The sequence below is a fragment of the Lepisosteus platostomus genome, chromosome 5, assembly GCF_059453375.1.
Source record: "Lepisosteus platostomus isolate fLepPlt1 chromosome 5, fLepPlt1.hap1, whole genome shotgun sequence".
NCBI classification, from domain to species: domain Eukaryota; kingdom Metazoa; phylum Chordata; class Actinopteri; order Semionotiformes; family Lepisosteidae; genus Lepisosteus; species Lepisosteus platostomus.
The window spans coordinates 20,497,560-20,521,424 of NC_142615.1; the positions used below are offsets into that span (position 1 = coordinate 20,497,560).

Sequence of the window (23,865 nt, forward strand, 5' to 3'; positions counted from 1 at the left end):
GTAAAGACGTTTACAGTAAGTCTTTCTACGACAGACCAACGGACCACGAGTGCCCCTGTCGGTCAACCAATCACGCACCGCGGTATTTTGCGTCATCGCACGTCACGATGCACAACGCCGTATCCAATTACCTCCGGTACGTGTCTGTACCGCGCACTTTGAATGGCTGCATCTGTACATGGAGGTTCTGAATCGTTAAGAAAAAATTGTTGTTAAACCAACAGAAAGCACAGACTGCTATAACTAGTCCTAGTTATATAACGATTTTAAGTATAATGATAAACTACTGCAAGGAATCTGTCCACCTGAGCAAACAGGATCGTAATGTTGATGCTCAATAACGACACTGATATGTGCAGTTCCTAGACGGAGAGCCCTCCTGCACATCAAACAGTCCGAGTGACTGTTAGTGTCAATTAGTGTTGTCTGACCATTGACAAACTACAACTATTTTTTTTAGGGCGCAAGTTAAGTTAAGTAAATCCCCGTGATGCCAGGCCTGTCCCCATCCTATTCCATAATGTCATTATACTGTATATAATACAACAGTGACCGATCCTTACTAATTGTCTGCGTTAAAATTGCACATCAGCACATAGCAGGGGGCACATAGCCGCGATGTATTATCAATGTTAAATTTCAACCATAATATCGACAACATTAATAAACGCATACGTTGAGAAAATATCTAACCCAGCATATTTTCCGGTTATATACCACAATGCATTGCTAGTATTCGTTGGTCGCCATTTTGACCACGTTTTTCAATCGTAGAAGAAGTCCACGAATATCTCAGCAATCCTCTTTTGACGAGTAAGTATAAATAATAATAATAATAATAATAATAATAATAATACTATCTGAATACATACAGATCTTACTTAATATTATTTTGATTAAAATAGTATGTTAATAAGCAAAAAATGGCACATAAAAATAGTGTGAAGGGGAAGATTACACAAAATCGTTTTGCTGTTTCTCTAATTTGAGAATCAGAAAAAACAGCACATGTTCAACGGGTCATTGAAAATAAGTATGTAACGTACCATTAACAACGTCAATGCTAAACAACCCTTAATGTTATAGTACCCCATGGATTTGTAAAGTATGTGATGATAATTTTCTCTGATTCTCCTAAAAATGTATGGATATTCTTAGAAATTAGAATTGCCTCAGCAAGATAACGATATGTTTTTATGGGAAAAAATAATCGCGGTGTTATACTCCTTTCTGTGTGATTTCTGAAATAATATTATTGTTCTAAATTTAACTAGGCAATGATACACGGGAAATACCTGCGTAGTGTGACCTTTCTTACTCACCCTTTTAAAGTTAACAACGTTTTTATCGCAGTCATTTTGTTCTTTTAATCATTTTAATCAATTAGATTATATAAATGTAAACAGTAGAAAATCTCTGTTAAAATCCCAAAAATAAAACTGATGACAGGAATTGCGGGAAATTACCGAGTGTACGGTATGGTCTAAAACGTGCAATAGTGCTGTATGTAATTTATTTACACAGCTTTGCATACAGGGGTTTCGCGAGGGGGTCTTGCCACCTGCCTGAAAAAAATGTAATTATATGTTGATTTCTTTGAATGACAATATTTCTATTTTTATTTTCTTAAGAAAAGTTGATACCATTTCCTTTTATATTCCATCGTCCTTATAGTACCTTACATACAACAGTCACTGTTTATTTACTGTTAATTTGCATGTGTTACAATTATCTGTAGGTGCACATCAGCACGCATGGGGCACACCAAATCAGACTTTATGTCAAAGGGCTATTTATCCCGATGGAGGAAGCGACGTGCAGAGATAAATGCTCTTGCAGAATCCAGCAGTGATGATCAAGATGACAGTTTTTACATAGATGACACCAAGGACGAGAATGTGGAACAATCGTCTGGTGATATGGGTGCTTGTGTCAGTGATGACATTACACATCAGGATTCAAATGACTATGGGTACAGTGAAGAAGTTATAACTTCTGAAGAAGAAATCTTGAATGAGGTTGAAAACTCTGACTCTGATGAATCTGATGTAACTGACCCCAGTCCTGAATCTACTGACCTTGTAGATGAGGCACAGACTGACCCAGCAAGGCCAAATCTATCTACCGAACTTGTAGCTTGGTCTGCAAAGCATGGTTGTAAAAGACAGTGTTTCAATGATTTATTGGAGATATTGAGACGTCCAGGACTCTCCTACAAACACCTAATAAAGTGCAAATCAGTGATAAATGCGGTGTTCAGTACATTTACTTCGGATTAAAGAAAGGAATCCTGAAAAACATCTTCTAAAACATTCCAAGAAGGCATGCATTCTGTAGACCTGTGTATCAATGTTGATGGAGTTCCTCTCTTCAAATCTACATCTGTGCAATTTTGGCCTATTTTGTGCTCTTTTCACCAATTCCAGCCTTTCATAATGGCATTATTTTGTGGAGGGTCCAAGCCTGATCCAGTTGATGATTATGTGAGTGACTTTTTAGAGGAGTTAAAGTTACTCACCAGTAATGGCATTCACTTTAAAGATAGAGTGTTTAATGTTACTGTGAAGGCTTTTATATGTGATGCCCCTGCACGCTCATATCTGAAATGCTGCAAAGGACACAATTCGTACTTTGGCTGCAAAAGATGCAAAATTAAAGGGAGCTGGGAGGGAAGAGTTGTTTTCACAGGGGAAGAGGCATGTAATGATCATACAGATGAACAATTCAAGAACTTTGACTACAAGGAACACCAACAAAGACTTTCTCCCTTAGCTGCTGCTGGAATTGGGTGCATAAGCCAATTCTCCCTTGACTACCTGCATCTAGCTTGTCTTGGTGTTGGCAAAATAATTCTTATTTTCTTAAAGGAAGGACCAGCTAAATGTCGACTGTCTGTCAGGCAGAGGAAAGAAATTTCTGATAATTTGGAAATTCTTAGCGGAAAGATGCCTGGGGAATTTGCTAGACAGCCAAGATCCCTCTCAGAGCTTGACAGATGGAAGGCTACAGAGTTCTGCCAGTTCCTTTTGTATACAGGCCCCATTGTGCTTCGTAATGTTGTATCAAAGGAACTATACACCCATTTTCTGATGCTAACAGTTGCTCTTTCCATTATGTTTGACTCGGACGAAAGAAAGAGAAATGCCTATCTCAACTATGCCCAAAAACTGCTTGATACCTTTGTTGACAATGCTCAGCATTTGTATGGACCAACATTTGTTGTATATAATGTGCACAGTTTGAGATATCTACATCAGGATGTGGTACAATTTAATTATCTGTATTCCCATTTGAAAACTTTTTACAGTCCTTGAAGAAACTAGTGTGGAACAGTCATAACCCTATAGCTCAAGTAGTAAAGAGAATGAAGGAGAAGGATAGAGTTCAGAGCAACTGTGATGCATCTGGTTGACGGATGTATATTTCGTCAAGACAAAAAGACTGTTGTTTCCTGTTGGATAATGAGGACTTTGCATTTGTGAAGGAGAAAAGAGCAGACAGAAGTCTTCTATGTGTTGTTGTACGACAGACTCAGACTTGTAACTTCTTCACTGAACCATGTGAGTCAAAACTGCTTAATATTGTATATGTTAATAGTCTGGAGGTGCATGCAAGGGATAAATTCCTCTCTGTAAAAGAGCTTCACAGAAAAGTAGTGTGTCTCCCATATGGTGCTGGTTATGTCCTTTTCCCTCTTCTACATGGCATAGAACTTTGATTCACACAGGATGCTTCTGTCTGCTCTTTTTTCATGGTTAAGTTTAAATTTTAAAGTTTTTGAGGAATTGCAAGTAGTGAATACCATCTAACTACAAATGTATAAATAAAGCAGAATGTTTATTATTGAATTATGTGTTTTTATTGAGTATAATCTTTATAAGCGAACACAAGTGTAGTAATCAGCACCACAATCTGAATTAAGACTCAAAATTAAAATGTGTATGTCTGTTTCAGGTGATGTGGACACGTGCAGTTTGGATAGAGCAGGAGGGGGAGGTTGATGGAGTCTTGCCCTCAAACTGGGTGGATGCCCGAACAGAGTTTGTGTGGTGGCCGAATGATCCAAAGCAGGCCACAAAACTATACAAAGAGAAGGCCAACCCTAATAAAGATACTTGGGTTACCTTCAAGCTCGTTCAAGTTAAACATACATCAGGTATAGCTTTTTTTGAAAATAAGAGCAAATTCCTGTTCATTATTATAAATTCCGATTGAATATTTACAGTAACTGTCTATGTACATGCATCAGTGCAACAATACCTTTTTCATATTTGATCATATGTAATGTAAATATAATTATTTGTAGACAAGAAATCAGAGTGTGATCACTTTGATTTAACCACCTCGGTTACGGATGCTGAAGACGAGGATAAGACACCAATCCAAAACGCAAATGTAAGAAGCGGGTGTTCTTCGATTACGTTGATGGTATGTAAAAGTAACAGTCTCAATAGCTATATTTTTCACCAGTTATTAATATCAACTGATGCCTCATTTAGCTTGTACCTTGTTATTGATTTTTTTTACAACCCTTTAAAATAAGTCATTTTGATTGATACAGGTGTTCTGTATGAAAATGTTAGATTTGTTGATCATGGAAATTGCTAAGAATTTTGGTTAGCTATGTTAAACTAGTTTTCAGTATTATATTGAAATATTATAATTTTCTATTATATTACAGACTTTGATTCTGATCCTGGTACTCCAAGTACGTCCATTTCTCTGCCTTCAAAGTTCCCAAAATAAAGGAAATTAATTTATTGTAAAAAGTTACAGATCAAGTTGATTAAATAATTTAATTTGATATGAAATATTTTACTGCCATATCTTTTCTGTTTAGAAAAGAAGAAGCCACTGAAGCTGCCAGTGCTACCCCCAAAACTGAGGTTCTCTCCTAGGAAGAGAGTCTCCCAGACGTCACTCAGCTGTTCAAGTACGCTTAAAGGTAGGTTATTGCAATCAAAGCTAAAATGTTTTCTTAATGTCCTTAGAAGATAACCATCATCAATCACATTTAAAGACAAGTTAACACTATTCTTTATGTTATTGAAGCCCAACCATCATAGGTGAGAACCTCCCAAAGGAAAAAAAAACGGTGCTAAGTTCTGGCTTCAACATTCCTTAAGTTATTAGTATATTGTTTGCCTACATCTAATTACTCTATGAAATTGAGATGAAATTCACAAGTTATTTTTTTTATTACGTCTGAGGTTATGTCACTGTACTTTCCTAAGTCTGAAGAACTGTCTGCCATAAACGAATTATATTCAAAGATTATTGGACTGGTGAACATTTTACGTCCATACTTAAATATTAAATTAATCTGCAATATTATATTAACAGCCCAGGTAGTCCAAACTGGGACCTCACCACGCAAAGTTTGAAGCCCTAAGCAAGTTATAAGACCAAAGTCTTCAACTGAAGTACTTAGTACATTACTTGTATCATATTAATTAAATTATTAAATTTAAGAATAGTTTATGATCCCTCTGCAAATGATTTGTTAAGTATGAGATTATTGTTAACTTTTTAATTTCTAGTATCAAACCAGGATTGGCCAGATGGCAGAAATGATCCTGGAAGACTGTCAAAAAGTATGTCTTTTTTATTGTATAAAGTAATAAATAAAACTACCCATATTATAGTTTTACACAGAATGTATTTTAATTATGTGTAGGCTCGTATACAATATAAAAATAAGTTGTGTTTAACCACAATGCTACAAACGACACAAACATATTCAAAATTGAAGTACGCCAATGGAGTTTAATTGACATTGTTTATATAATCCTAGTTCAATGACAGACTAAATGACTAAATTGAAATATTAAGTTGTGTGATGAAGTAAATGTTTACCATAACTGAATTCTTTTCAGAGTCTCCCAGGCAGAAGACCACGTCCAGACCAGAAGAGAAGAGAGAGAGATATCCTCTTTCAGAAGGAAGTACAGTTAAAATGAACTACAGATGTGGGAATTTTTACTTTTTAAGATTATAAATTGCATATAGCACATTAGCAACACTACAGTTATGCTAATGTGACAATAGTGTAAGAAAATCCTAACCTAATTCCTTTTAAATGCTGATATAAAATGTAAATAATTTCAGAGTTTCAGAAGCGGGTATTGGGCCTCCTAATAGAGATGAGGGATGAATTGAGGCGTTTGGGTAGATCCACAGAACCGGTGGACTCCCAATTCCACATCAGGAGGCTGACCACAATGGAAGAGTTCTGTGCATACGAGCAAGCACTTGACAGCATGGACAATCAAAACCTGCTGGTACGACATTATATTCTCACTGTGGTGTAGAAAATATTCACTACTAATGTTCTAGGTTTCAGATAGGTCATAATTTTATAGCCTACATCTGATTAATATGATCCATCTCTGGCATACGTTCATATTTTTAGTTTATAATGTATAATCTTGCTTATCCTTTAATGGCAAAATAAAGTGTTTTCATGTTCTAAAACGTTACTACAATTTTTTTTCACTTTGAAAAATGGTCACTTTGTATTTATAGATGAGAAAATACTGCAAAAAAGTGCAGTTAATATGTGAAAATGTGTTTGTTCCATTGAATGTGTAAATTGGTATGTCTGATTAGTTGGTTAATGAAGATCTAGTAGCTTCTAATATTATTTCTAATATAATATTATTTCCAGATAAACCAACTTCGGAGAGTAGGCGGCAGTGATGTCAGAGAGAGTGTTCACAGTCTTGTCAAGGTATTGCTTATTGATTTTTTAAAAATGTTTTTACATTACATTTTTACTTTGATCGAGTTAAAATATCCACAGAATTGAGCTTATAGATACCTATGTGTTAACCACTGAATGTGCAAGGTGTAAAACTGCAAAATTATCTTTCAAAATATAAGGGTTACAGTACTACATTTGATCCTAAATATTTGAGTAAATAAATGTTGAATGGAAACTCACTTGAAAAAATGTCTAAATTCAGTGAGAATTTGGTTTTCAGACTTATGACAAATGAACTGATGACAGAATTCAGTTTCGCTGGCACAAACCGAAAAGATAAACAACAAAAGAGTGGCCTGGGAGACACAAATCTTTATACAGTAATTAAAGGTAATCCTATTCTATGTTGCGTCGGTGCCGCCACATGCTCCAACGATCAGCTTGAATTCTTCCTGCACCATTTCACCAACTTCCACCCGTCCCTCAAATATACGGTTAACATTTCTTCCACCACTCTTCCGTTTCTAGACATCCACTTGTCTATCAACTACCCCCGACTGTCCACTTCAGTTTATTACAAACCCACGGATTCACACAGCTACCTCCTGTACAGCTCATTTCACCCCAACCACACTAAAAACTCTCTTCCTTTTTCACAGTTCCTTAGGTTACGACGATTATGCAGCGACGACATCGACTTCGAAAACCAAGCCCTCGAAATGTACTCATTTTTTATCAACAGAGGATACCCCAGCAGTGTGATTGACAGGGCCCTTGCCCGAGCCAAAAACACCCCCCGGACCATCAACCCGATCAGGAACTCCCGCCGTAACAACCGCATTCCTTTGGTGCTTCCTTACCACCCTAACACACTTCCTATCCCCAGGACCATTAACCAGAACTTTTCCATCCTACAGGATGATCCCTACATTGGGGCCCTCTTTTCTGATCGCCCTATCATCTCATATCGCCGACCACCTAATCTGCGTAACCTCCTTGTTCACAGCTCCCTTGACCGCCCTCAGCAACCATCCACACCAGGCACTTTCCCTTGCAAAAGAGCTCGCTGTATCACCTGCAAGTACACAGCCACCACCACACTCATTCAAGGCCCCTCAGGACAATTCCGGATCACCCAGACAGCATCTTGTACCTCCAGCAACCTTATTTACTGTATCTCTTGCAGTAAATGCCCAGCTATCTACATTGGGGAAACAGGAAGGAGACTCGGAGACCGCTTCAGAGAACACGTCAGGGCTGTGAAGATTAAAGATCTCTCCAAGCCCATTGTTTCTCATTTCACCTCTGACGGCCACGACCACTCTAATCTCTCCGTCTGTGTTCTCAAAGACGGTTTTCCGAACTCATACATCAGAAAGACCACCGAAACTAAAATTATTCTGCAGCTAGGATCACACATTCTCCCTTCCCTTAACGACAGATTACTGTTCTTTTACATTTTCTCCATTCATTGGAAGTTTCATTTCACACCTCTCTGCACCCATTCTGACTTCACACCTCTTGATTGGCCTCTCTTTCTGTCCCCTGCTCCCGCCTCTCACTCCTCCTCCCTCTCAACCTTTGTTCTCCCGCTACTTTACCTTTGCCTACTGCCCTGTCTCTCTCACACCTGAAGAAGGCTCCAAAGCCGAAACGTTGTGTTCTCTTTCTTCTTTTTTTCAGCATGGAATAAACCTATTACTTGTTCCTTTGCAGCCTACGCATGCTGACGCAGCTACCCACCTGAACTACTATTCTATGTTGTACTTTCAAACTTTGGGTACTCTTTAATTAGAACAGACTTTATTGCTCAACTGCTATGATGCAAGCCAAATTTTATCAGTTTATTTCAGCTTTGAGCTTAGTAAACCTTAATGGTTCATTTTTGAGATTATACTCAAGAAGATATTAATCATCATTTATTTGAGTAGTAATATTATATAACTTTCTCCTAGCTGCGGTGCTGAAGTCCCACCTACATCAACAGAAAAAGAAATAAAGGAGCACGCAATGTGTTACTTGAAGAATGCATATGCAAGGCAGGGAGTCAGGAGATCTGGACACTGAAAATAATAGGTTTCTGGTTCTAACTGTTAGGACAATTAGACAGGGTTTGCAAATGGTGGACAAAAATCATCTTAACTTCCATTGTAATATTTTTTTTTTCCTGGAAACATAGAAGTTTTACATTTTAAAATTAATATTTGAATCAAAATGTGGTTTTGAGTTAGTGTGTTAATGTAATTAGTTTGTGTTTGTCATTACTATACTGTATATTGATGTTACCAGAATTTGTATCTGAAGTTTAAGACTAGTTGTGTTTTTTTATGATTATTGCCCATATGTTGATTATTGATTGATTGTATACAATGTATAATTTGAAATACATATTTTTCAGGTGTGAATGTGTATTTTCAGAATAAATTTCTAAACCTAATCATTTCTTGGTTTACTAGTTTCTATACCTATAAAACCTATCTCTGATGTATAATAGTCCTCTAAATTTATCCGTATAATAGAACTCCAACCATTTACGTATAATGAACATATAATCATAGATGAAAAAAAGAAGAAAGAGAACACAACGTTTCGGCCGTGGAGCCTTCTTCAGGTGCCCACACCTGAAGAAGGCTCCACGGCCGAAACGTTGTGTTCTCTTTCTTCTTTTTTTCAGCATGGAATAAACCTATTACTTGTTCCTTTGCAGCCTACGCATGCTGACGCAGCTACCCACCTGAACTATAATCATAGATGTATAATTGACGTATAACGATAGACGTATATTTAATTCTAGACGAATTGCGGACCACATTTATATGTCTAAGGTCACTCGTATTTAATACAGTCTCATTTTAATAAATTCCCCCGTTTTACTGCTTGTTTCAATGTGTTTTCATTTTTTACATTTCATTAGTGTGAAAGACGCGACACTGTACTGGATACAGTGCATAGAAACTGGAAGGACCTCTGTTCACGACTGAAGACACTCAGGATAAAGAGCTAATTAATTGTAATTAATGTCACGAGCTGTAATGAGTCCCGATGTCGGAGTAACTGTAACTGATAACAACACAGACAGTATTATATTAGTAAGAGTAACAGTCAGAAGATCAAATCTCTTTCTAATAAAATGGGACATCACCCAACTAATCCATTTCTGGAAATTTTAAATAGTTTTCTTGAGATTGAAGTAACGGGACACTTTAATCAGAAAGTATGGCAATAAAAAGCGAAGTTCCGGTTTTTTTACTCGTCCAGAAACTGTCCCCGCTCTGACCTCTCCTCCAGGTCACTTCTAATGTGTCTGTTCTGGCGGGTTTCTGTCTAAAAACACGTTACAGGACTCCCATCTCCTGTGGAGACACATGTAGGGTCGTGTCAGTGCAGAAATCCCACATTGTAAACCAGTTTAAACTGGGACGGGGTACAACTTGGATCAAGACAAGAACTGAGAGATTCATCAATCAGCCTCAGGACTCTCTCCCACTGGTGTCCTTTTCTCTCTCTCTGTGCTGTTTCCTAAAAACCCCTCTAATACCCCGTGTACAAAAGAAGACTCGCTCGTCACTCCTGTTCTGTCCTGGTGTCGCAGTAACTGGGACTGAAGCAGACGGAGAGGAGACACGCACTTCCAGAACTTTCCTTCCCGCTCAGTTCTTCCAGCTGAGCCCCAGACGGACTTTTCCCCTCCTGAGGAAAGAGCATCTTCCCACACAAACAGCCCGTTTCTCTCGGAAACACCGGCAGCCCACAACACACACAGCACAGGGAGCATTTTCACCAGCTGCGCCGCCACACGGACACTAGGACTCCCCTCATCTGTGTCAGGGAACCTATAGGTAAATAACTGGAGGATCCTTATGCGTGACCGGAATCCCACAGAACACAAAGTAGCAAAGGGACGATCCAAAGACGAAATCCAAAGGCTGGGTCGATAAGGAAGGCAAAGGGTCCGGTAACGAGAGATATCCAAAAACAATCCAAAAGACAAAATCCAGAAGGCGAGGTCAAAAGGTGGAGGCAGAAGATTCGTAACAGGAGATCAGTCGAAAGGCTTGGAAACACGCACTGGAGAATACCACAAGAGGCTTCTCAATAGTGAGCGTGAGGATGTGTGTGTGAGGGGAGTTTAAATACCGAAAGGAAAGGGGTGTGATTGGATAATTTGTTAGGGAGTGAGAGTTTGAGGAATCTGGTGCATGTGAGAATGTGATGGGTTCAATCAGGGATGAGATTATGAAACAGTGGTTCTGGGAATGCAACGGCATTTGCGAGGGAGAGTGTGGGGTGTGACAGGGATAGAACGGCGTTTCCGAGGTAGAGTGTGGGGCATGACACCACAGAAATTAAAGTAATATATTATTCTGCTTACTTCTCATGCAGACTAATCAAGTCTTTGGAAGGACTGTGAATTGGGTTTCCCGCAGATGAAATGAAAAACTTCTCTGTCTCCCTTCACAGCTGCTGACCTGGGCATTACAGCTTAGTTTAAGATTAAACATCTGATAAAACACAAATAAAATGCAAGAAAGGTACATTCCAGATTTTCTCAAAATACTGTACAACATGGAAGCTATGGAGGTGGAGGTCTGTTGTTCTGTATTGACATGGATTTTAATGGGCTTCTATGAAAATTGGCCATGGTGTGAGTGAGTCCTGTGATGGACTGGTGTCACATTATCTGCAATAGTGCTTTGCACCCACTGCTTGCCAGGATTGTTCCAGTTCCACCACAACCCTGAATCGAGTGGATGGGTATATTAATGTATATTAATCATCTTACATGTTCCTGTTCTTCACTTATAGGCATCCTCTCACGAGGCACCAGTAAATGTAGGGGTTTTGCGTTTAACTGGGACAATTATTAATTGTAGCAGCAAGTCACAAAAATTATTCTTATGATGGCTATTAGAAACAACCTTGCAGGATAACTCAAACAACGCACACACGTGGATACTAATACACGACAATACATTTATTAATACAAAAAATGTGCATAAACATAACAGATCTTATAGAGGGGGTTAGCAGTATACAAAAGGTATATATTCAATCACGAAGAGTTACAAACCAAGAGGGACATACATTCCGTATATCATTCATTTAGGCCGTTTTGTAAATGAACTTTGTTACAACTTGTACATTAGATACTCAAAAGCAAGTACATGACTCATAGGAATTAAATTGATATCAACTCAGGTTGAGGTAACAATTGAATTCTCGAGCTGTAATGCAGAATGTTGAATACTCATCCACTCTGTGGGGATTCAGATCTCCCGCAGAGGCAAAGAAGCAGTGGCAGGCTTTTGCCGTGTCCAGGCAGTGCTGGTTTGACGTGAGAGAAGGAGAAGGAGGAGAGAGATTTCTGCTGCGGTGCGCTGCTGATGCTCTCTGAAGACCGGCTAGTTAGTGTTGGCTGATAAGTCACAATCTTTAGACAGGAAGAAGACCGGTTCGTTCCTGATCTAGCGCGAGTCCTGAATACTGATATTCAGCTGTCCAGAGTTCCGACCGTAGTTCACTCGTTGATCAGGTGAGCGTTCGCGGTGGGTTCACAAGGGTTTACACGCTGGCAACCTCCGTTCTCGACTCTTAGAACAAGGGAAAGTCCTGGCACTGGGACACACTGGCCATTACGTGACTGTCTGAGCTGAGTCTGAGGATGTCCAGGAGGAGCTGGAGTTGTACCTGGAAGAACTACGGTCGCTCATCGGTTGAAAGTTCCATGGGCATTCGAGGATCATTTTGTGACTTACTGCTACAATTAACAATTGTCCCAGTAAATGCACAAACCCCTACATTTATTGGTGCCCCGTGTGAGGATGAGTAACCATGAACTCTGACCTTGGGGTTGTAAACCACTTGGGATGAGACTCTCCCTTGGAATCTCCCAGACAGTGAGGCACCAGAGATGACCATTCACATGTCTCAGCTTTGGGAGTTGTTCCTTATCAGAACACTCTTATCAGCTAGAAAAACACCTTAAATGTGAACCAAGTGGAATGGCCTCTCTGTATCAAGCACCACTTGAGATGAGGGAGAGAGAGACTGGCAAGGAAGCAGCCAACTTAATTCCTGTATTTTAATAAACCTTGCCACTTCAATGGTCTCTCTCCTGTGTGAATGCTCTGGTGCCTTTTTAAGTCATATGATTGACTAAAACTCTTCCCACACTGACTGCAGCTGAAAGGTCTCTCTCCTGTGTGACTGTGCTGGTGTGATTGTAAGTGTTTTTTCCGACTAAAGCTCTTCCCACACTGACTGCAGCTGAACGGTCTCTCTCCTGTGTGAATGCGCTGGTGGGATATTAAGTGACTTGACTTACTACAACTCTTCCCACACTGACTGCAGTTGAACGGTCTCTCTCCTGTATGAATGCGCTGGTGGATTTTTAAGTCACCTGACCGACTAAAACTCTTCCCACACTGACTGCAGCTGAAAGGTCTCTCTCCTGTATGAATGCGCTGGTGGGTTTTTAAGTGACTTGACTGACTAAAACTCTTCCCACACTGACTGCAGCTGAACAGTCTCTCTCCTGTGTGACTGTGCTGGTGGGTTTTTAAGTGACCTGACTGACTAAAACTCTTCCCACACTGACTGCAGCTGAACAGTCTCTCTCCTGTGTGAATGCGCTGGTGGGTTATTAAGTTACTTGGGTACCTAAAACTCTTCCCACACTGACTGCAGCTGAACGGTCTCTCTCCTGTGTGACTGTGCTGGTGGGTTTTTAAGTAACCTGACTGACTAAAACTCTTCCCACACTGACTGCAGCTGAACAGTCTCTCTCCTGTGTGAATGCGCTGGTGGGTTTTTAAGTGACTTGACCGACTAAAACTCTTCCCACACTGACTGCAGCTGAACGGTCTCTCTCCTGTGTGAAAGCGCTGGTGGGTTTTTAAGTCACCTGACCGACTAAAACTCTTCCCACACTGACTGCAGCTGAAAGGTCTCTCTCCTGTGTGAATACGCTGGTGGTCTATTAAGGTACTTGACCGACTAAAACTCTTCCCACAATGACTGCAGCTGAAAGGTCTCTCTCCTGTGTGAATGCGCTGATGCCTTTTTAAGTGACTTGACTGACTAAAACTCTTCCCACAATGACTGCAGCTGAAAGGTCTCTGTCCTGTGTGAATGCGCTGGTGTAATTGTAAGTGGCTTTTCACACTAAAACTCTTCCCACACCGACTACAGCTGAAAGGTCTCTCTCCTGTGTGAAGGTGCTGGTGGGTTTTTAAGAGACTTGACTTACTAAAACTCTTCCCACACTGACTGCAGCTGAACGGTCTCTCATCTGTGTGAATGCGCTGGTGGGTTATTAAGTTACTTGATCGACTGCAGCTGAAAGGTCTCTCTCCTGTGTGAAGGTGCTGATAGGGTTTTGAAATGCTAGACTGACAGAAACGCTGCTCCTCCCTGTGCCATAATGGCAGTTTGTCCACTCCATCTGAGCAAGGCCTTGAGTGATTCTTCTTCATCCCCTGATCGTGCTGGGGTCTCTTATTCTGCAAATGGTCCATGGAATGGCCTTGCTCGGTGTGCTGAAACTGAGATTTGTTTTCCACATCGTAACCTTCAGTGTGCTGTTCAGCAGTGGGAATCATCTGGGGCTCCTTCTCCAGCTCTCTGAGACTTAAACCGTCCAGTTCATTCAGTTCTTCCTCTCTTTGCCCAAGAACAGACATACTCTCCAGTTCATTAAAACTTTCAACAATTTTCTCAGTAACCAGATTATTAAACCTGTGTGTAAAGTCATCAAATACTAAGGGATCATATGATTGTTTTAGACTCTGCAGTGACAGTCTCTCCACTTGAACAGAACAAGGCCTAATTCTTATCAAGCCCTGTAGGAGCTGCTGTTGCTCCTCCCTGTACTGACTCTCCTCTCGGTGCTGTAACTCAGTATTGTTCTCTTCACCAGGGAAATCAGTCTGCTGCTCTGCAGGGTCAATCAACTGGGGATCCATGTCCTGCTCTGTAAGATTAAAGACATCCAGTTCTTCACTGTGCTCTTGTACAGAGACACAGCCCAGTTCATTACAACCTTGTGTAATATTGATTGTGTCCAGATTATTAATCTTCTCTGTAAAATCATCATATACTAAGAGCTCACTCTTAAATATCTCACTCTCAGGCTCTGTCTTCATCATGGGCACAGAGTCCAGATCCTCGACACTCTGTCTGCTCTCTGTGTGCTGCTCACTAAGTGCCTCTTTCCCTTCTGCAGCAGTGAGCTCTGTCTCCTGCATCAGACTGGAGCCCCACTCCTCCTCACTGTGCTGCTGTTCAAGAGGACCCCTTTCCCCAGCGTCGGAGAGAACACTGGCCTCTGAGCCTGTAAACACAAAACAAGACCTTCATAAGAATAAACTTTATTTTATAGTTTTATACCTTTAGAGGTGGATTCTCAAAGCATTTTACAGAATGCCAACAACAAAAAATACACAAAATTAGCACGATGAGAATACACAGTTAGGAGACAGTAGACAGTGGTACTAAGTACAGTAGGAACAGAGCGGTACAGAACAGTTCAATAAAGGCTCTTCTGAAGAAAAAGTTTTTGAGTCTGGATTTGGAGTTTAGAGAAGGTGACTCTCTGATATCCTTGGGGAGAGAGTTCCAGAGCACGGGGCAAAACAGGAGAAGGCCATGTCACCCATAGAGTGTAGACAGACTGGGGGACAAATAGTTTAACACAATTAGTAGAGCGAAGATTGCAAGGTAGGGAGTAGGGTGATAATATTAGACAAGTATGGAGGTGCCAAGCCAAGCGAAGACATGGAGAGTCTTATAGGTGAGCAGGAGGGTTTTTAAGTCGATATGAAACTTGACAGGAAGCCAGTGCAAGGACTCCAGGATAGGAGTCATGTGATCATTTGTACTAGACCTGGTCAGGATTCTGGCTGCTGAATTTTGGACGTACTGGAGTTTGTTCAATGGGGATTTAGAATCCCCAGAGAGTAGAGCGTTACAGTAGTCGATTCAAGATTAGACAACACTTTTCAGCCACAGTTAGTGATAACATAGGGCGTAGTCGAGCAATATTTATGAGGTGAATGAAAGATGTTCTGACAACATGCTGCACGTGTGGGTCAAACGTCAAATATCATTCCCAAGTTTTTCAATTTAGACTGAAGCTCAAGTACAAGACCATCTACAGATGGAGTTACACATTGGTTGTACAAAGTTGATGGGTGGTGCCAATAAGCATGACTTCAGTCTTGTCACAGTTAAATGAAGGACATTTTGAGTCATCCAAGTTTTTATATTGGGGATACAAATAAATAGAATAGAGACAGCCACATCAGTGTCAGGTTTGATATGGATGTATATTTGAGTATCATCAGCATAGTAGTGATAGCTGAGGCCATGTGATCTTAAAAGCTTTAAACTACACACGTGAATACAAGTACACTCACAATCAATTTGGGTTGTTTAAACATAGTGGAATAAGTGGGTATAAGGGCGTGTGCTGATTTAGCTTCATCAGAAACCTAACTACAATGTAAAAAGTCTACTGTAATAATATCACAATTACATTACATTTACATTAACAGTGCACTGAGAGAGAGAGGGGTTAATACAGACACACTGACTGCACACTACAGGACATTAACACTGCACCAAAAGAGAGGTTAATACAGACATGCTGACTGGACACTACAGTACATCAACACTGCATTGAGAAAGAGAGGGGTTAATGGAGACACACTGACTGACTGGACACTCCAGTACATTAACACTGCAATCAGAGAAAGGGGTTAATACACACACACTGACTGACTGGACACTCCAGTGCATTAACACTGCACTGAGAGAGAGGGATTAATACAGACACACTGACTGCACATTACAGTACTTTAAAACTGCACAGAGAGAGGCGGGTTAATACATAGACAATGACTGGACACTACAGGACATAAAGACTGCACTGAGAGAGAGGGGTGAATACAGACAGACTGAATGGACGTAACAGCACATAAACACTGCACTGAGAAGAGAGGGATTAATACAGACACACTGACTGCACATTACAGTACTTTAAAACTGCACAGAGAGAGGCGGGTTAATCCATACACAATGACTGGACACTACAGGACAAAGACTGCAATGAGAGAGAAGGGTGAATACAGAGACAGTGACTGGACACTACAGCACATTAACACTGCACTGAGAGAGGGCTACACACAGGCACTGCGACTGGACAATACAGCACATTAACACTGCAATCAGAGAAAGGGGTTAATAGACACACACTGACTGCACATTACAGTACTTTAAAACTGCACAGAGAGAGGCAGGTTAATACAGACACTGACTGGACACTGCAGGACATAAAGACTGCACTGAGAGAGAGGGGTGAATACAGACACAGTAACTGGACACTACAGCACATTAACACTGCACTGAAAGAGGGGTTAATACAGACACACTGACTGGACACTCCAGTACATTAACACTGCACTGAGAGGGGTTAACACAGACTGACTGGACACTATAGGACATTAACACTGCAATCAAAGAAAGGGGTTAATACAGACACACTGACTCACTGGACACTACAGTGCATTAACTCTGTACTGAGAGAGAGGGCTTCATACAGACACACTTACTGCACAGTACAGTACATAAACAATGCACTTAGAGAGAGAGGGGTTAATACAGACACACTGGATTAATATTCCAGAGGAGTTAATACAGACACAGACCCTGGACGACAGTAATACTTAAACCAATTAAATAATGTTTATATACACAATCATTAGTATAATTATAAAAAATTAGACCAATAAAACGTAAATACAATATTTATAAATGTTGTTTCCTAATGACGTTGGAGTACAAATTGATTCAGTGAAACAATTGTTGAATGTAAACGAAGTGTTTTCAGCACCGTAACCGGACAAAACAATTCAGTTTCCAATAAAGAATCCCGTTGCTACATCACACGTCTGTCCCACGTCACTCTGCATCTCTCCACTATACTCTCACCTCTTTCGGAAAGTTTGATGACGGTTTGATACTTTGTTAGAACGCGTACTGATAATGAGAATGTTTACTATTGTGAGATGTTTTCTTTAAAATAAAGTTTGTTGTTTAAAAAAAATCTCACCATTGAGTTAGTTATAGACGCTGGTTTTTAACACACACACACTCTGACTTCATACAAGTCACCACACTGACCTGAGAGCTGCAGTTCCGGGTCCATTTCTTCTTTTATTTCTGCAGTGACTTCACTGGGAAGCGTGTATCCAACATGATCTGTCTGTCCCTGATCTCCTCCTGCTCCCGACTCCTTCTCCCACAGCTGCAATCTCCACTTCAGGCTCTCGTTTTCCTTCTTCAGCTGCACCATTTCACTCCCGACACTGCCCTCCACACACTGCGTGATTTTAAACACGGCCCGTCTCACCAGAGTTTGGGAGACGCTGCGGAGTTTGTCTTGAAACTTGTCCTCAGAGTCAGAAATTCTGTTTCCAAAAACTTCTGACATTTCATACACGATCGATTTAAGCAAAACCTGCATGAACGAGTCAAGCTGGGTTTGCAGATTTAACAAGCACTCCGCCATCCTTCTTCAGAGTCGGTCAGAAACAAAGGCTGACTTGCGATTTTTAAACAGAACAACTTCTTTATTTTTTATTCTTCACAGAGTCTGTTGTCAGGTCTGTGCTCTGTTCAAGCATAAACACAACCGACAAGACGCTACGTTTTCAGAAACTGAAGTTATTAAAAAAAAATCTTCCTTCTTTATCTAAAGAAAATGATTCACTCACCCCCACGTGGGTGAAATATATGCAGTGTCGCGCAGTATGATGACGTCATTCGTTAGCGCGGCGGCGACTTCAAGACAATCCAGAAGCGTAGCTGAGAAAGAGGAGTTTCTTCAGCCGGATATAAACTTCACTGCACCTCCTAGCGCCACCTAGTGAAGAGGAGTGAATCACCTGCGACTTGCGCTGTTCGTAACTGTGAATTTTGTGAAACGCAACAGATTTATTTTTTTGCCCTTCCACAACCCTCCTCCCCAACGAAAACGTCTCAAGCGGATTTTTGTTCTACATCTCCCTATGCAGGTTTTTGGTTAAAGAAAAAAAATCCGTCATTTTCTTGCCAGCTGGCAGTATTTCTTCTGCACCAATAAGCAAGATTTGTATTTCATAATTCACAAATTGTATGAATGTTGTTGAAAAACAAGTTGTTCCAAGAAAGGAAGTAAATACTTGCATGAAACTAAATCAAGCCCTATGTGATTGTCCTTAATGATACTGTAACGCTAACAGACACTATTGAGTGTGAAAGCCGGCATACCAGAGTGATGACGTCACCGCCCTCCCCTGTGATAGCAGGGGCTGCAGCTGCTGGGCTGAAGGGAGATCTCTCTTTAGCTCAACTGGCTGGGTCCCTGTTGAGTGATGCCAGAGTATCGGGTTGAAGTCCCCGACGGTGGGGGGCCGACCTGATGTGGTGGCGGCGAGGGCGCCCACATGAACCCTGTAGTGTTACAATACGTTCTGTATGACAAGACAGGAAGAAAGGCACCTCGGGATTTTGGACACAGGATCTCCTGTTTACTGAGAGAAGTTTTAACCATCTGGCAGTTTTCATGTCCAAGGAGCTCGATGTGCTTTCCGTGTACAACAACGTTTCTTCTACACCCGCCACTGAAGTACAGCACGGGCTCAGCATCTTGACATCTCCTAGAGACGTGCAGAGGCCTTTTGGTGGGCAGTGGCTCAAAAGGAGAGAAGTGGCACTTTCCGGGGCAGGATTTGTTGTATTAGAGTATCCTGGACACAAATCATGCCCGCTTGATTTGGCTTTTAGAATTTTTTTTTAATTCTACAGGAAGTTTTAATGTGACTTCAGAGGCATTACAATATTCACAACCTTGGCAAAAAAATGGTTGTCCATAATTGCTGATTATGTTTGATTAACAGACAAAATATTATAACCCCTCTACTGAGCATATACTTTATTTTCCTGAAATAACACATCATAACAAGAGGACAGACCACATAAAAGAATTACCATCTAATTACATACAATACCAAATGCATTATTTTTCCATCATAAGAGCAAGAGTTAACATGATAATACATCAAATTAAATGTTTTTTTTTCCCCAAAAAAATGTCTATTGTGGGACAAATATTCAGGAAGTATATCACCATGTATATCACCATTCTCTCTTGTGCGTTAGACTTTCAGCAAGGAAAAGTGAAATTTTTATGATCCATAGCCTTGAAGTACAACGTAAAATTGTTTTATACTGTATATACTTTGTACCAAGATCTCTCAGAAACAAAAACAAAACAATAATAATAAGAAGAAGATGAAGGCAGTCTCTCCTGTTTCTGTGAATGAACCATATATATACAACAAAGAATATGCATGTTAGCTGTTTATATAAAACGCAAAAAAGACTGGCAAAAATACAGAAGCAGAATCGTCAAGTGGCAGAAAAAAAAGAAATTGGTTGGACTTTTTTTCTACAAGCACTTGGCCTGACACCAGGAACACTTGGCCCACAAACAGCACCAGTATCAGATGTAGCTGCAGTGTATTGACTTGTGGAAACATATTTACCTGTGTTAATACAGTTCTTTTAAATGGACAGAGAAACATGAACAGACCTAAACTTTACAATTAGTTTCAGTCGCTAAAACTAGAAGTAATGATGCTCCAGGAGCTGCTGGAACTCACAATCTCAGCATGACTCTGCTGTATAAGTACGCTGACCTATTGCGCCACCGGAGCAGCGTGAGTCCCTCTCCTCACACAGACTGACGCTGCACAAACAGGGTGAAACAAGCAGGGTTTCGGCTGTGGATCCATCTCCACATTAGGGAAGGGGACAGTAATACAGCAAGGAAAAGACAGGAGAAGACACAGACAGAAATGTGCTCACTGCAAAGGAGGAAGGAAAGATGTGGTCAGACACATAAAAAAGATTGGTGGATAATTTGAAGCGACTTTTTTGTTGTCAATCAGCACATGGATTTCCCTTCATCTGTCTTCCTGTGGAGGACATGACGGGAAAGGGAGAGGACATGAAGCTCATGTACAGTGTAGTGTGCTCTCACAAGGCACCAGTTCTGTAGGGTTTGGGCATTTATGGGGACAATTATTAATTGTAGCCGTAGATCACAAAATTGATTGTTTTGATGGCTTTAGAATCCAACCATGCGATATAACTCAAACAACGCACACACACAGGTACTAATACACGAGGATACATTTATTAATACATAGAATATGTATATGAACCTAACAGATCTTATTGAGAGGGTTATCAGAATACAAAAGGTATATATTCAGTCAGTTACAAAGAGTTACATATATCAAGAGGACATTCGTTCAGTATATCATCCATTTAGACCATTTCATAAAGTGAACTTGGTTATAACTTCTACATTAGATACTCAAAACAAGTACATAACTCTTAGGAATTAAATTGATATCAACTGGTTGGGATAACAATTGAATTCTCAAGCAGTAATGCATTTAAGTTGAATACTCATCCAATCTCTGGTGATTCAGATCTCCTGCGGGCACAAAGAAACAGTTGCAGGCTTCTAAGCTGTCCAATCCGCGCTCTCTGGCTTGGTGCCAGGCTGTGCTGTGCTGCTTGCGACAGTGCGCTGCTGATGCTCACTGACCGGCTAGTTAGTGTTGACTTTAACTACCACAGTTTGTGCACAGAAGAAAAGATGAGTGTGGGTCCCAGCAGGTGAGGAAGAAGACCGGTTCGTTCCTGATGAAGCGCTAGTTCTGAATAGTGATTCAGCTGTCCACAGTTCTGACCTGTACACGAGGCCTGCTGCTGGTGCTAACCTCGGGTGGATCCTCTGGTTACTCTCTGGCAACCTCCACTGTAGACTCTTAGAACAAAGGAAAGTTCTGGCACTCAGACACACTGGCCATTCCGTGGTTGTCCGGGCTGAGTCTCAGGATGGTCAGGAGGCGCGCTGCGAGAATGTCCTGCCCTTGGGAGCCTTCTGCTCCTGGGCCGTCCTGCCCTGGAATTCTCCTTTGAATTCCCTTTAGAATTGTCCGAAATAGTCCACTACAGGCTCTCTGTGTTGCCTGTTTTTACCTAGAGGAATTTCAGCTCATTGATTGTCTGAAAGTTTCATGGGCATCAGAGTCCCACGTGGGTTACTCGGGCCTACCAGTCCCTGATTGGTTGATCAAGGTGAGATATGAGTCACTTACTCCTGACACTTAGGAATGCAGTCCAGATGTCCATCTGGCACTCCCTAGACAGATAGGCGCCAATGGATGACCATTGATCATGATAGCCAGGCTTAGCTAAGTGCATCCCCATTTGGGAGCTGTCCCTTATCAAAAGAAAACATCTTTAAATCAGCCTGCATGAATAGCTTCTCTGTGGCTGCACCACAGAGATGAAGAGAGAGATGAGGCCTCATTTGGGAAAGCACAGCAACACTTAATTCTGTCTTATTAATAAGCATTGCCGCTACACTATTATATATAATTACATTATGGAATAGGATGGGGACAGGCCCTCAGAACTGGGCAAAGGGATTTTTGAACACTTTCGCTTACTTAACTTGCAACCTAAAAAATAGTTGTACATTGTCAACGGTCAGTAAATACTAACTGACACTAACACTCAGACTGTTTGATGTGCAGGAGGGCTATCTGTCCAGTATCTACAGATACACAATAACTAACATTAACACAAATACCACTCATATTACAACAGTAACACTTTCACTAAGACATACACTATCATTATCACTAACACTGACACAAACTACTTATAATAACAGTAATGCTATTATTAAAACTAACACTACTACTACTGTTAATACTCTAACAGTAACACTATAATTATAATTGATATTAACATGAATATGAACATTAAAACTAAAACTATCAGTAGCGCTATCATCATTAATACTCACATGAACACTAGCATTAAAACTACCAGTTGTACTCTCATTAATATTAATATGAATACACTAGTATTAGTATTTGTTGCTACCCATGATGTCACATCGCTCTTTGTGACGATCACGAGACACCTAGACGCGCACAGTGACGTGGCGCCTGTCGCCGTGGTTACCATACTACCATATGATTTATAAACATGGGAAAAAATACATGTAAACTGTTACTTACATACATTTATCAACTTGGAATATATTTTTTAGCTCTAGGATACAGTTACCTAAATAATAATATGAATAATCATTGTTTAATTTCGGTTTGAACATTTTTTACACTAAAAGCACTATTGTAATTGATCGATACAGTCTTTATTGACAGTTTTCTAAAACAGGGTCAAAAACGGAAAAAGAATCAGTACTCACCAATTGGTGAAGTTTATCGTTTATTCTACGGTTCTTCAGTTGAATGAATTGGTTTTCGATAGATAAGTGATCAATAACTCTCCTCCGTGCGCGCCCTGCACCTCCCGCGGTCTCGATCTCTGATCCAGGCGCTCAGGCTGGTGTCTGTGACGTCACAGCGCTCTTTCTGACAGAGCAAAGCGCGTCTCCGCTGGAGGAGACTCCTGTCCGGAGCCCGGGGGGCTTTTCTTACAGATATAACATCCCCCAAAAAAAGAACACACCGGGCTGTGAAGAGAAGCGAATCATAACAGTTGTAAAAGAAGAGTGACAAACCAAGGAATGAAATTCATTTTCAGGAAAAAAAAATAGTTTACTTCGCAGATTAATGTGTTACAAAGCGTACCCGTGTGGAGCAGTAGAGAATGAGCACAAGTCCCTGTAATAAGTGCTTTTAAATGTTTTAAACGAATCTTCAGAGTATAGAAGTCAGGCGGATCAGGAACCTGATCATGGAGGTTAAAATGTGTATCCTGGTTTTATTTCCAGCCTGCTCTCAGTTCCATTGGTAGTCTGATTATTTAAATTAACTGTATAACTGTTACAATAATTCATCTAATTGTAAATTTATAAGACTGTGAGACACTTGTGAGAGACCTATGAGAGCTGCTGATTCCCGGGGCTGGTGTGGAATCACACACAGACAGGTCTTCTTCCGTGTGATCTGAGTCCCACTGCACAGAGCAACAGACTGGTCAAATGGTCACTATTGTAGACACGGCCATCGGCTCATCAGCTACTAATAATCAATATACTGACCAGAGTGTCACTACTTGTGTTTATT

The 23,865-nt window shown here is 40.6% G+C and overlaps 1 protein-coding gene and 1 long non-coding RNA gene across 3 annotated transcripts; one reads left to right on the top strand and one right to left on the bottom strand.

Moving 5' to 3' along the window:
• The first annotated feature begins 4,632 nt into the window (after positions 1-4,632).
• Positions 4,633-7,087, top strand: LOC148664667 (uncharacterized). 2 transcript variants are annotated; one of them, XR_015936510.1, is made up of 5 exons: positions 4,633-4,945; positions 5,541-5,594; positions 5,877-5,945; positions 6,109-6,281; positions 6,668-7,087. It is a non-coding gene; the product is annotated as an uncharacterized LOC148664667 (long non-coding RNA). The 2 variants fall into 2 exon arrangements; XR_015936509.1 differs by lacking the exon at positions 4,633-4,945 and having other exon boundaries at positions 5,510-5,594.
• Positions 7,088-11,657: 4,570 nt separating this feature from the next.
• Positions 11,658-18,516, bottom strand: LOC148664668 (uncharacterized). The gene is made up of 2 exons (XM_088631515.1): positions 17,885-18,516; positions 11,658-15,035 (listed from the first exon to the last, which is right to left on the bottom strand). Exons 1-2 carry the CDS (start codon positions 18,270-18,272, stop codon positions 12,772-12,774), a joined length of 2,652 nt encoding a protein of 883 aa, XP_088487641.1. The 5' UTR covers positions 18,273-18,516; the 3' UTR covers positions 11,658-12,771.
• Between the last annotated feature and the right edge of the window lie 5,349 nt (positions 18,517-23,865).